This window comes from Peromyscus californicus, unplaced genomic scaffold (genome assembly GCF_007827085.1).
Source record: "Peromyscus californicus insignis strain IS unplaced genomic scaffold, ASM782708v3 Scaffold_6__1_contigs__length_162567912, whole genome shotgun sequence".
In the NCBI taxonomy this organism is placed as follows: domain Eukaryota; kingdom Metazoa; phylum Chordata; class Mammalia; order Rodentia; family Cricetidae; genus Peromyscus; species Peromyscus californicus.
The window spans coordinates 71,608,180-71,621,567 of record NW_026294584.1 but is presented as its reverse complement, the minus strand read 5'-3'; the positions used below and the strand labels follow the sequence as shown (position 1 = coordinate 71,621,567).

General features: G+C 46.9%; 1 protein-coding gene across 1 annotated transcript in view; it reads left to right on the top strand.

Moving 5' to 3' along the window:
* Positions 1–13,388, top strand: part of Cpvl (carboxypeptidase vitellogenic like) — a 170,896-nt gene that overhangs the window by 74,301 nt on the left and 83,207 nt on the right. Inside the window, exon 3 of the mRNA XM_052721512.1 lies at positions 1,615–1,733. Within this exon, the coding sequence (XP_052577472.1) occupies positions 1,615–1,733 (119 nt within the window). The remainder of the gene's footprint in view (positions 1–1,614; positions 1,734–13,388) is intronic.

The following is a 13,388-nucleotide window of genomic DNA, read 5'->3' as shown; positions in this document are numbered from 1 at the left end:
TGGGATTGAATACTCTTACTATGGTAGATTTCTTTGCTCTGTCAGTGATGTGGCTGGGTGTAGATGACATTCTAAACGGTCTTAGTAAGTAAGAAACACAGAGCCAAATACAGAGTTAAACCTAAGAGATCAGAACAAGAGCCAAGACTCCCTTCAGCTTACCACTCGCTGCCATCCTTCTCCTGAGACAGAGACCTTCTCCTGTGTGGCCTGTCTTTTTATTGCCTTTCTGTTCTACCTTCTCATTGGCTCTAAATCCAACCACATGATTTCCTCATCACTGCCTGTCTAAACAGACCTCCAGGTCTCTATGGTTGGTACTGGGATTAAAGGTTAGGGTCACCACTTGGCTGTGTCCTTGACTACGCAGAGACTCTGCCTGTCATGTGATCAGATTAAGGGCGCATGCCACCACCGCCGCCGGACTTCTGCTAAATGGCTTGCTTTTCGCTCTGATCCCCAGGCAACTTTATTTATTAACATACAAATAGAATCACATTTCAGCACAAATAAAATATCACCATAGCTGGGTGCTGGGCTGAGAGAGATGCCCACCACAGTGGGTATCATTAGTTGATGGCATGTTGACCTCCTAAGCATTCTCTAATTTAATATATCTCAGACTGAAATACCATTCTGGACTGAGTCTGTACTGAAGGCCGTTTCTCTTCCTCCCTGAGTTCCCTTCCTCTCACTCTGCTGCCCAACACCCACTTTCTCTTCTCTTCCCACCCTGTTCCTTTCGCTACTTCTCTCCCATTCCTTGTTGCCTGTACCCCGACTCAGGGCAGCCACCTTCGGGAGGCAGAAAGGAGGAGCCTGGCAGCCAGGCTGCGGCTGCTGGGGTGTGTGTGCCTCAGTTCCTCTTTACTGCTGGGAGACCTTGGGCACGTTCCCTCTCCTTCCAATGCGTCTCTTTTGTCAGAGCCTTGTAAATCTTAGCTTCCACCACCATCATCTAGTCTAAGGCCCCCAAAGCTGGCTGAACATGTCCTCTTTCTCCTTTCCTGTCCCTTGGCTGCCATCAGAAATCCAGGGCCTCTGCCTTCTTCAACTGTCCCTGTTCCACTTTGTAGCCATGAGGTCGCCCCAGGCTCAACACCCTTTCTCCAGCCACTCTGAGCCCCTCAGACCTCATCCTTAAGAGGCCAGCAGACTTTGTGCTCCTAACAGCAAGAAGGTGAGGCCCAGAGGCTGCCCCAAGACTCCCTCTGCTTAGTTTGTTTCCCTGTACCCTTCCTCATGCCCATTCAATGGGTGCAGTAGAAACACCTGAGGTACTAAAGTGATAGAGATGATTGGTAATTTCCTTTTCTTAAGAACAAAACAAAACAGAACAACAAAACAGCTGCAAAGACCTGGATCCTGGCCCCCTTCCGATCCTGCCCCCCTTCACAGCTTCCCTTTGACCTTGGCCTCACTGTGAGTGGGGAACCTATGGGGTCAGCTGGAGGAGGCTGGAACTTGTAGTTGTGAGTATTCCTCATGCCGGCCAGCCTCCTCTTGGCTTCTTATCCTGGCCTGGTGGTCAGGATAGGTGGTCTCCACCAGCCTGAGCAGCCTCGTGGAGCATGTTCTCCTAATCCTTGGGTACATTTTCTTTCTCTTCCCCAGCGCAAAGGAAGAGCGAGGTCAGTCCTTACCCTGGAATGAACTTGAAGAGTTATGCCGGCTACATCACGGTGAATAGGACTTACAACAGCAACCTCTTCTTCTGGTTCTTTCCGGCTCGGGTAGGTGGCCAAGGCCTGTAGTGGAGAGCTGAGAGGAGCTCGCTCCAGATGGAGTGGGAATGGTAGCTTCCGTGGGTAGACCCATGGGCTTTGTTATTGTTTGTTTTCGTGTTGTGTGTGTGTGTGTGTGTGTGTGTGTGTGTGTGTGTGCATGGAGGGAGGAAGTCAATGTGTCTTCCTCATTGGTTCCTCGCCCTATTTTTTGAGACAGGGTCTCTTGCTGAACCTGGCTGGCCACCAGCCCCAGGGATCTGTTTGCCTTTTTCCCTGAAATTCTGGAGCTATAAACCGATGCTTCCAAACCCATCTTGTTTTCATGTGGGCACTGAGGATCCAAACTCAGGTCCTTATATCCTCAGGGCAAGCACTTTGACCACTGGTCCATCTCCCCAGCCCTAATGGCCTTTCTTTTAAAATTAACATACAGGAGGTTAAACAATAGGTTAAAACTGACATAGGAGCAGATTTCATAATGGAATCCCTATGGAAATTCGTTTTTGCTGATTCCCCTGTCCCACTTCCTCCCCATCTGCCTCCCTCCTACCTGTTTTGTCCCCTCTGCCCCTGGTAGTCCTTTTACTGCTTTTAGGCCATAAGCTCTATTACCCTCCCCCACTTTCCTGAAAACTTCTATTTCCCATAAGGCTTAAGAATCTTTAAAAAGTACTTTAACATGTTTCCAAACATGAATAAGTGTTTGTGTAGGAGGCGTGGAGACCGCCCCCCCCCCCCCCCCCCCCCCCCCGACACACACTTTATAGTAACACAGTACCTCCTTCCTGTCGCGACCTTCTTTGTATCTTTTAATTGTTTTATTCAAATAATACTTGGGTCAGGGTGGGCGTTGGAGAGAGACCAAGGAAAGGAAGGGATGGGGAGAGCCGCTGAGATCAACGAGTGGGCAGCCTCTGGAGCTAACAGGTCACAGCTTAGTCACCAGGCTCACGTGTAGTCTTGGGAGCTACTCACCTTCCCAGGGCCCTGGAGACACCGGAGGGGATGCTTTTGAGCTCACCACTGCGGGTTAGCTCATGCCCAGGTCACACCGGTCTTTGTGAACAAGACACTTTAAGGCTGAAGGTCCCTCTGGGGCTCTGGGGAGAGGTGCCGTGCTCCATAAACACATTAAAAGCCCACTACAGAGCCCTTTTCTATTCTCGCTTGCCAAATTGGATTTGCTTTAGAAGCTGGAGAAAGCAAAGTAAAGCCTATCTCTGTGGAGGTTGGTATTCATATTTGAATATGATTTGCATACAACAGTGTTGCATATTTAATAACCTAGTAAATTGCTTCAACCAGTGTCACTGTGAAGTTGAATAGGTTTTTTTTTTTTTTTTTTTTTTACTGGTACTGTCCTGCTGTGTTTTCTTGACTTACTTCTCTCCCCTAACCTCATGACTTCTGATGTACTTCACCTCACAGTAAGCCGTCCTTCAGAGAATGGAGGTGGGCCGGTGAGCAACGGAGAGTTTCAGGTGTTTAAGGTTGGGTCTTTGGACCCTCACTGTTCCTGGTAGGCTGTCCTGGACTCTAAAAGGGATTTTTACTTCTTCCTTTTGTGTTGAATGAGGAACTGAGGCGCGCAGGGCACAGAGTTTCGGGAGAGATGGGACAGATGGGGAGAGGTGGCTGTGTCTAAGGTCAGCACTTGTACATGACTGTAGTCTTCTCCCTAGTGCAAGCTGTTGGTAGACCGCGCAGCTGGCAGGGAAACTGAGGTGTGCTCCCAGCAGAGCCCAGCAGGGTGAAAGATGCTAAGGGACTTTTAGCAGCAAATAGCCCAGAGGTCTCCAGGCCACTTGATCTAAATGAGGCCTAAAAATATTACCCCACTTTACTACATAGAGATGTTTCTTGTGTGTAGATGAATTTCTAAACCGTCTTATTAATAGAAAACACAGAGCCAGATATAGGGGTGAAAACACGAGAGCGATCAGAGGAATAGGAACAACCCCATGCTAAGCTCACCTCACCAACTCCACAGCTTCCAAAAGCGAGTTACTTCCTGTCTGCCCACGCCTATATGCCTTGCTGTTCTGCCATCTGATTTGCTCTCTCTGTCTAGCCACATCACTTCCTCTTCCTGCCCAGCTCTGTCACTTCCTGTCTGTCTGTAGAGACCTCCAGACCTCCATGGTTAACTAGTGTTGGATTTTAAGGCGTGTGCCACCACGCCTGGCTCTGTTCCCAGTGTGGCCCTTGAACTCACATAGATCCAGACAGATCCCTGCCTCCCAAGTGGTAGAATTAAAGGCATGTGCTAACATTACATGACTTTCATGTTTACTTATAATGGCTGGCTTTTTCCTCTGATCTCCAGGCAAGCTTTATTTATTAGAGCACAAATAAAATATCACCGAACTTGTGTTTCTGTATTGTATTGGTTCCCAAGCTCAGCTTTATACACACCCTAAGCTGGCCTGAAGATCTCCATGAGCTCCCAGCAGGACTTTGTCGTGTTTCTTGTTGTCTCTGTCCATTCCCATTTCTCCTCTCCACACCTTGTCCCCTCACCTCTTTTTACTTGCTTCCCAAACTCCAACTGAGGCTTCACACTTGACTTAGGAAGCACATATGTATTTATTTAAGCTTTGTTTTGTTTTGAGATGGGGTCTTGCTATGTAGTCTAGGCTAGCCCTGAACTAGTGGTAGTCTTTCTGCCTCAGCCTTCCCAGTGCCTGGATGACTGGAATGCACCACCACACCTGGCTACATAGCAAATTTTAATCTACACATAAAAGTCATACATCTTTATTGACTACCACGTGATGTTTTGATACATCTGTACACTGTGTGGTGTTTAAATATCAGCGTGATGCTCAAATTCAGATGAGCATGTTATGTCTTATAAACATTTATTTCTTTGTGGTAAAAATGTTCAAAACAGTTTTTCTATCTTTTTTGCAATGTACTGAACATTATCGTTATTTACTGACACGATACTGTGCATGCACATGGAACTTCTTCCTTATTATAACTTAGTGCCTACAGGGCTAAATTTGGGGACTAAACCTTGCCCCACTCTCCCCCCCCCCACTTCCTCTCTCCAGGCTACTGCTCTGTTCCACAGTGGTCCCCATCTTTATCAGAAAGAAGTGCTCATAGTAGTCAAACCCAGTCACCCACATCCCTTTGGGGTGTCGGCTAGGATGGGGGTCAGCTTTCCAGATCCTGCTTGGCATTTCACTAAGGTCTTTTGGGGCTCAGCCTCCGTCATCTCACCCTTCCTGTCTCTGTGATCTCCACCCCTATCCCACCCAGGGAAGCCTGGTTCTCTCCTTTCACTTCTACATTGTCCACCCCGGCTTTGTACCAAGAAGTTCCTCATCAATGACTGAATGTTGAGTCTTTAGTCATTATTCAGATTTGAGAGAACTGCAGTTAGTAAAAGATCAGAGAAGAATCTAACAACAGAAAGAAGGTTTTCTTCTCTTCTGTTTCTACATGGCAGGCCTGGTTGAGCATGACTTTGTATGCTGGACTGGAAAGGGGTGCAGTTTCCTTATGCTCTGTGGGTTCAAGATTAGCCTGTTGGCTTGTTAGTCGCCCCCCCCCCCACCTTAATTAACTGAGAACCTAGCTGTTCACCCACTGACTGGGCCTTGGTCCTTCAGATCCAGTGCTATAGCCATAAATACTCCTAAGACGGTCCCAGAATTCTGGCCATGTGTTGTCTCAAGGTCTTAGGCTCAGGGTTCTGCAAGAAGCGACAGGCCAGCTTCTGGCCGAGTTTTGTGAAAAGGCCACGGTGCAGACAGCTGTGGAAGGGAAAGATTGTGCAACACCCCACTGGGATGCTCCCAGGCACAACCAGGTATCCAAGGCTTCCAGCAAGGAACCAGGAACAGGGTGGGACAGATACAGTGCCCAAGGGGACGCAGCTGCCAACCACAAGGAGGGAAGTCCCCTTCCTTTGGCAGAAATATGAGTTCCCTGCCTATCCCAGGGAAGCAGCTGACATTGTCATCAGGAGAAAAGTGACACCTTTTTAAAAATGAGGGTAGCAAAAATAGAGATCCAGGAAGGACGCCGCACTCAGAGCATCCTCTGAGTCATTTTCTGGATGCTGTTTCTCAGATTAGTTTAGTTTTCCTGTTATTTCTGTGAGAGTCCCTGTTATTGTCTACAAATCAGTGCATAATGAATTCCAGAGGACAACGTTGGTGTGCAGTGGGGATACTGTAGGGGAAATAGCAGACTTCATGCCTGGCATGGGCAGTGCACTGTAGCCAATAGAAGACAGCGTCTCTGGTGGCTGCTGTTAGGGGAACAACGCAAGGCCTGTGCTCAACCCCCTTGCTCCTTTGGCTGAGCCAGAATTTAAAGCTCAGATTCTGGGGTACAGAGGTTGAAAGTATGACTTCTTGAATTAGTCAGGATTGGGTGGCCAGAGCACTTACCCACATTTCCTGGCAGCACAGAGCATCTGCTGTCTCAGTTCACAGTGAGAATTAGAACAGCTAGCTGCCTGACCTGGGTCTCAGGGCAAAAGAAGAAACAGAGTCAGCTGATTAGAGAAACACCGGACTCACAATAAATATCACTTTTATTGTTATATCCTGTGACTATTATTACCATTATCACTTTGGTGATACCAGTTGCCACCAATACTGAGCCAAATAAATAACAGTTTGTGGGCTTTAAAGGAAATAGAGGGAAATTGCAAATCCAAAGGCTCCAATCACCAGGCAAGAATGTAGATTAATGGCTGTTGGATAAGGAAATGACTATTATAAAATTGGGATTTGTCACACTTGAGAAGATAAAGAGACCTCTGAGGCCAGCTTCATTGGAAAGAGACTTTGACCTTATCTTCTAGGAACACAAGTAATTTGAAGTGTTCAGAGGTAGCCCCGCCCCTTTCCTGAGGTCCACCCCTCGCTCACCTGGCAGAGGACAAGGCGCAAATCCTGGTTTATTTGGTGCTTATAAAAGAGTAGAGATACTATGAGGCACGGGGGGGGGGGCAGCAGATGAAGAGGTTTTCATTCAGGAACCTGCAGGTTGGACCCTTCACAGCCATATGGCAGGGAATCAATGTGACACAGGATTAGGCTATCAATCCCTGCCCCCAGCCATGAGAGAATGCTCTGACACTCATGGAACAAGGTGTTTTCTCTGTCACTGGAGGCAGATGTTCTAAAGTGTCCTGAGAACCTACTGGACAGCTTGTCTTGGGAGTGAAGGTGTAGTCAGGGGCCCCCTAATCTGTCACGGGCAGTCAGGTGCACTCCCTCTTCTGGGTGCTTCCTCAGTAGCAGAGTATGTGTGGGAGAGGGGAGGGAGTCCAGACTCCCTGTGGCTCATCAGAATCATCTGGGAGTTTCAAAAGAATGACAGCCCCCTCTCGGGTACCCTACCCATCCAGGATCCCCACGCTCCAGATCAGCACTCCACAAGCGCTCCACATCTATGCTAGTAGAGCTTGCCAGTGGTCTTGAACTTGGGAATAAAGAACTGGAGGTTAGGGTACAGAGATTCTGTTCCAGGTCTGCAATTCCTGGTTGTTTAACTTGGTATAAGGCATTTATTCTCCCTGGGGTTCTGATCTCATTCAAATAAAGAAGGTCAACTTAACTGATGTGTAGGGCTATGTCTTAGTTCTACAAGACACCCTGAACCAGAGCCACCCTGCCAGACATCACCTTGTTCCTGACCCACGAACAGTATGAGGGATGATGTTATCACCAAGTCTTAAAAAACTATTAAGGTTTGGAAAGACTCCGCGCAGTCCTGGATAACTAACACCTTGTTCCTTTAGGCTGAGCTATAGTATCTTGTGACAATTGGTATCTACTCACTAAACCGTGGGACCGAAACCTCGGCAGTGGTGACTACTGCATAGGTTGGGTGTGCCAGTGTGCATGCTCGCTTGTTTTGCATCTCAGCTCTAATTTACCACGGCCCAAGACAACAGCTTTAGGCATCTTTGCTATTGGGTGGGTAGGCCAGTAGAGGGCGCTGGCACTGCGGACAAAGTAGCCTTCCTTTTTCTGTTCCCTGTTCTGTGTTTTGCTTTTTCTTGGTCTTGCTGCGCAGTTCCGTGACGCTCTACCTTAGTTGGTCCCTAGGACCGTGAGACCCTTTGCCTAGGTGACCATCCAGCTGTTGCTAGCTTATGGCCAGGTAACCCAGGGAACTTAGCTCCAAAGGGTTGTTCCTAGGCCTTCTTCGAGGAGGTTTGAAGCACAGCTTTGGGGAGTGTCCACACCCCTCCTTATGGGATTTACCCTCAATAAGCTCTCTCCCCTCTAGCCCAGTGTCCTTTTTACACACGTTGTGTCTGTGTTTTTTATACTATCTTTCCTGTTCCCTGGAAGACACTGGAAGCGTACTGACATGCTGGTCTTAGGTCAGCTCTCTGGACTTCAGTCCCTGATGCTGTGTGCTCCCCACCGAGGCTGTAGCTGAACTGCATCTTGGAGCAGGATTACAGGACAGTGTTTCTGGTTAAACAGAGCAACTGGTCAGTCACACAGGGAAATGACTGTGTAGTTCCTGTCTTATGATTGGACCCTGAGTGGTATCGCCACTCATTCTCTCTCCCAAGGAAACGAGAATATTCTGGAAAGACCTCAGGGGCTGGATCAGCCAGCATATCACTCACCCTTATTCTTAGCACAACAATATGCTTTCCTTCTTCAGGCACTTGGCCAAATTGGCCAAACTGCAGCTTGCAGGCCTACCTTGACCTTGGTTATGGAACCAACAGGGATTCACCAGTGTGTGCCTAAAGGTACAGTGTGATTGGGCAACTTCACATCAGGTAATCTTCCTTTGATCCGATCAGCCAAGGGTCAAGTGGCAGAAGCATGGCCAATGGGGCTTTTCTATGAGTATAGGGGCCATTCCTGTGAAAGGCACATGGGTCGACAGATTTCTCAAACTACGTCTATTGCAGGTGTTTACCAAGCCACCCACAAAGCAACAAGTGTTAGAAGTCAAAAACTACTGTCTTCATATTTTCTTTTCGATATTCTTGAGGCATCAAAGATCTGAAATAACAAAACCATGAGAAACAAAACAAAGTAGCTAAAAATGATAAGTTATAGATCACTCTATTCCTAAGTATATTTGAACTCTATAGAAAACTTTTTGTGCTCAGTTGCCTTTTTGGGGAAATGAAAACCCTACACAGAGGTGGAAGATATTAACTTTTCCAATCATTTTCATCTTATCTTGAAGCAGAAATAAGACCAGATCCCCACATCTACACTGCCTCTCATTCCTTCTAAGCCAGCCTGAGAACCTGAGAAGCCTCCCCTACCTCCTGGGATGTTTAGGGAAGAGCCAGCAGAGCAGTCTTGGGGGCTTGAAGCTGGTTGCTTGATGAGATAAGTCAAAGCTTGAGAAGAACCCAGTGGAGTTTAGAAGTGATATAAGGAGACCAGAAAAGAAATGAAAAAGTTAATTTTCCCTATGAATGATCATAGTAAAGGATGCTCTAATGTGTGTCAACATGAAGCGAGATGAGCGGCATTCCCTGGGAACACACAGATAGCTTAGCAAGCTGTTCACATGTGTTGGAACAATGTGTGTAGAATTAAAATGGCACCGCATAGCTGTTTAATGATTCTGGTTACCAAACTAATTGCTTTAAATAAAATTCTTTTCCTTAATTAACACAGTGTGGCAGCTGAAGCGTCATAAGAGCAGATATCTGTGGGGCAGAGTGGGAGTCCATTCAAATCTACTTTGGGGAATTTAAAGACGTTTACTTCGGATACTAATGACTTCAACTGAGAGAGAACGTGTTACTGGAAGCAAGCAAACCATCAGTGGTTACATATAGAAGTACAGAGAAGGACTCCTTGCTTTACAGAGCACACTTCCATTTTTAGCCTGGCTTAAAGTCTGTCAGTGGTTTGGCTGTTACATCCTTTTACCTAGTATGGTGTTTCTTAGGGGCATGGAGGAAAGGGTTGGCTAGAAGTATGTATGCAGATTGGGTACTAGCAGAAATACTGCCCTCTCACGGGGTAAGCTGCCTAAACTCCCTAGAGCAACCACAGTAGGATCTTCTAAGTAGAGTATAACCACTGGAATGGTTAGATTTCTGTCAACCTGACACAAAATAGTCACCTTGGAAGAGGGAATAGCCACTTACGAATTGTATCCATCAGATTGGACTGTGGAGTATATTCTTAATTAATGATTGATATGGGCAAGCCCAGCCCACTTTGGTGGTGCTGTTTCTAGCCAGGTGATCTTGAGAGGTATAAGAAAGCAAGCTGAGCAAGCCAATAAGCAACATTTTTTCACTGTCATTGATTCAGTTCAGTTCCTTCCTTGAGTTTTTGTCCTGATTTCCCTTAATGACGGACTGTGAACTGTAAGATGAAATAAATACTTTCCTACCCAAGTTGCTTATGGTCATGGTGTTTATAATAGCAGCAGAAAGACAGCAGAACAGTCACATTGATTGAAATTGGTGCCTTTAGTCCCTGCTCCCCATGTATTGACTCTCCATTTCAGCAATATGTGCAAGATACAAATAGAGAGTTACATAGACTCTGTCTTGTTGTCTGCCTATGTATGTAAAGCTTGGGTCTGGTCTGATTGGAGACATAGAGGAAAATTCTAGGAGCATAGCTGATGTGTCTCCATTAGGAAAATGATGGGCCAGGTCAGGACCAGTTTAGAGCTCATAAATTTTGCTTCCTTCAAATGACAATCCATGAAGGCACAGGATCATTTTTCTTTGCCAGTCATTGATAGTAAGCAGTAGAATGTGCTAGTGTAGAAAGAAAAAGTTCTTCCTCCTGGCTGGCTGTTCATTATGCAAGAAATGTCAAGGAAGGAGTAGCCAAGTTTGTGACCGGCCACCAGGGGTCGCTAGAAGAATTGAGAGGACAGCTGATAAAAATGGGCCTCTTTCTTTCGAGCTTTCTTCTCCCTTTCCATTTTCTTTCCCTTTTCTCTTTCCCTCCCTCCCTCATCTTGACAGGGTCTCTCTGTGTAGCCCAGGCCAACATAAACTCTTCATCTCTTGTCTCACTTCCCTAGCAGCGGGCTTGCAGGTATGTCTCAACACCCAGCGACCATGGTTCTTTCTTGTTTACCAGCGAAGGGCTCATCCTCTTGGGCCCCATCTTTCCCGTGTCAGTCATCTGCTTTTGCTATCTATGTATCCCACAGATCCAGCAGTCCTCTGTTCCTTCCCATTCCCTTACCCCTCCCTTCTTGCAGCCGCTCTTGTGATAGTTAATACTCAGACCCATGATTCATTCATAGGTGCTTCCTTTTTCATCAAACAGATAACCCTTGGCCAGTGGGATTGCTCATCTGTGAGGTCCAACACATTTGAATAATCCCCTCAAAAGCTGCTTGGAGTCCTCAATCTCTTGCTCCTCTGTCCATCTGTCACATATGTAGTGACACTTAGCTGTCTTCCCACCCATCAGAAAAACCAATCAGAACTGACATTTTAGAAAGACACACCAGACACCGCCTGAAGTGCATATGCTTAACAACCTGTGCTTCCAGGCAGAGGGCACGCAGACACAGAGACATGAAGGCATTTGTCCTAGGACACACAGCTGTAAAATAGCATAGTTGGAACTCCAGTCCTGGCAGTGTGACTCTGGTATCCACACTCTTTACCAGTGTGCATTTTTTTTCTTCTTTCTTTCTTTCTTCCTTTCTTTCTTTCTTTCTTTCTTTCTTTCTTTCTTTCTTTCTTTCTTTCTTTCCTTCCTTCCTTCCTTCCTTCCTTCCTTCTTTCTTTCTTCCTTCCTTCCTTCCTTCCTTCCTTCCTTCCTTCCTTTTTTAATGGCCACAAGTAGGAGCTAACCCATAGCTTCAAAGAGCAGCCTGGGAAAAGACAGTGTGTGCTATTAGATGAACTGTGCGGGATGCAGGGAGCACAATAGTGCTCACTGCTGTGGAGAGATGTCCATAACCTGTGGTCCAGTGACCAGGGAAACAAGATCTTGTCTCTTAACTATGTCGACAGCATAGGGAATGTCCATCCATAAGACCATGAGCGTGGCATGTTTATTGAGAAGAGTCCACAGATGTCTCCATGATCAACTTTAGGGAGTAAGACTGGGAAGGGCAAAGGGGTTTTTGAAACTGATCTCTAACAATCCCTAGGTAAGAATATATACTCTAGTGCTGAGAGATGGTCCAGCATCTGAACCATCTCCACCAAACCTAAGGATGTGAGTTTGCCCCCGAGACCCACATTGCAGGAGAGAACCAGTTACCGAGATTTGTTCACTGACCTCCACGAGTGTGCCGTGCAAATAAATTGATAATTAATAAATGTACTAGGATTTCAAAAGAAGTACTCTACTTGAAATATAAAATGTGTTGAGGAAAATGACTTCCAAGCCTTCAGGGGAAGAACTAAATGTCTTGAATCATAACTTTAATGAGATTAATGTTTTTAAAGTTCTGAATTCCATCCCACCTGTAGCGAAGTAGCAGACATTTCTTCTTTCATTGGCCCCCAAGTTTGCAGTGTGGTTTCCTTCAGGATGCCATCGTCAACTTCTCCTCTTTTCTAGAAGGGCCTCACCTCACAAGTGATAGATATGTCCCAGGGGATTCTCTGTGAGAACTTCGGGCCACTAGTGTGGCCACAGTGGTTGTTGTCTGTCACGGTTATGACGCTTTCTTCATCACAGAAGCGTGCTGAGCTGTAAACAACTCTTGGGTACATAGCATTAAACAGCACCTTCACATCCCAGCATGTGATTGAGGCATGGAGTAAATGTACAGGCTGGTTGGCTCATTGTAGAAAGACATGCAGGAGGGTTTCTTTAAAAACAGACTGCTTGGAGGGCTGCTGAGCATGGAGGAGGCAGGTCAGCTGAGGCTGGAGGCCTGCTAGTTCTTGGTATTCTAGCATCCCAGGAATGCAGGTGCCGTGCTTTATGGCCCCAGGAGAACCCTGTTTGGCACATTGTTGTTTGACTTGTCCTGTAGTGTGGCCTCTCAGGACCAGGCTATTTTTCTGAGAGTCTAGAGATAACCTTAACCCTGCCAGGTCACAGGAAGGTGGAGGAGGAGAAGCGAGGGTGGAGACTGGTTACCTAGGAGACTAAGAAAGCAGGATCCCTGTCACCTTATAGGTCCCCAGTCCTGCTTGTATGTAAGAAACTTCTGGAAAAAGCTGAGGGTGCCACCCTGCTCCACACCAGGGCATTGCAATCGCTGTCGCTTGAGCCAAGGCAGAAGTCATTTTTTAAAGAGATTTCCACATTATTTTAATATACAAGCAAGCTTGAGGACCCCTGGTATACATGAACCTAGTGAGGGCCTGAGGGTTGAGTATCCTGAAGTCAGTGTACCCCAGCACCTCAAACTCCCAGGAGGCTGGGAAGCATGGAGATGGCTTCCTTCCCGTTTCCCTGGTTTTCCTACCCCTTGTTGTGTGGGGTTTACTCCCACTACTGGGTGAGTGAAAGTATAGAGGAGTGGGGGGTCCTGGTGAGTGGTAGCGGCTCTGAGAGGAGGGAACTCACGTGTCTAAGCTAAGCACACACTGGCTCCAGAAGATTGGGGCAGGGTGGAGCAGAGTTTTTCAGCAGAGCATTTAGGGACACTTGTACTGCTGCCGTGGGGCAGGTGAGGAAGTCGAGGCTGGAAGAAGCAGAGCACCAGGTCACCACAGCTACTCTTTGTCAAGCAGAGTGGGAGCCTCCTGGT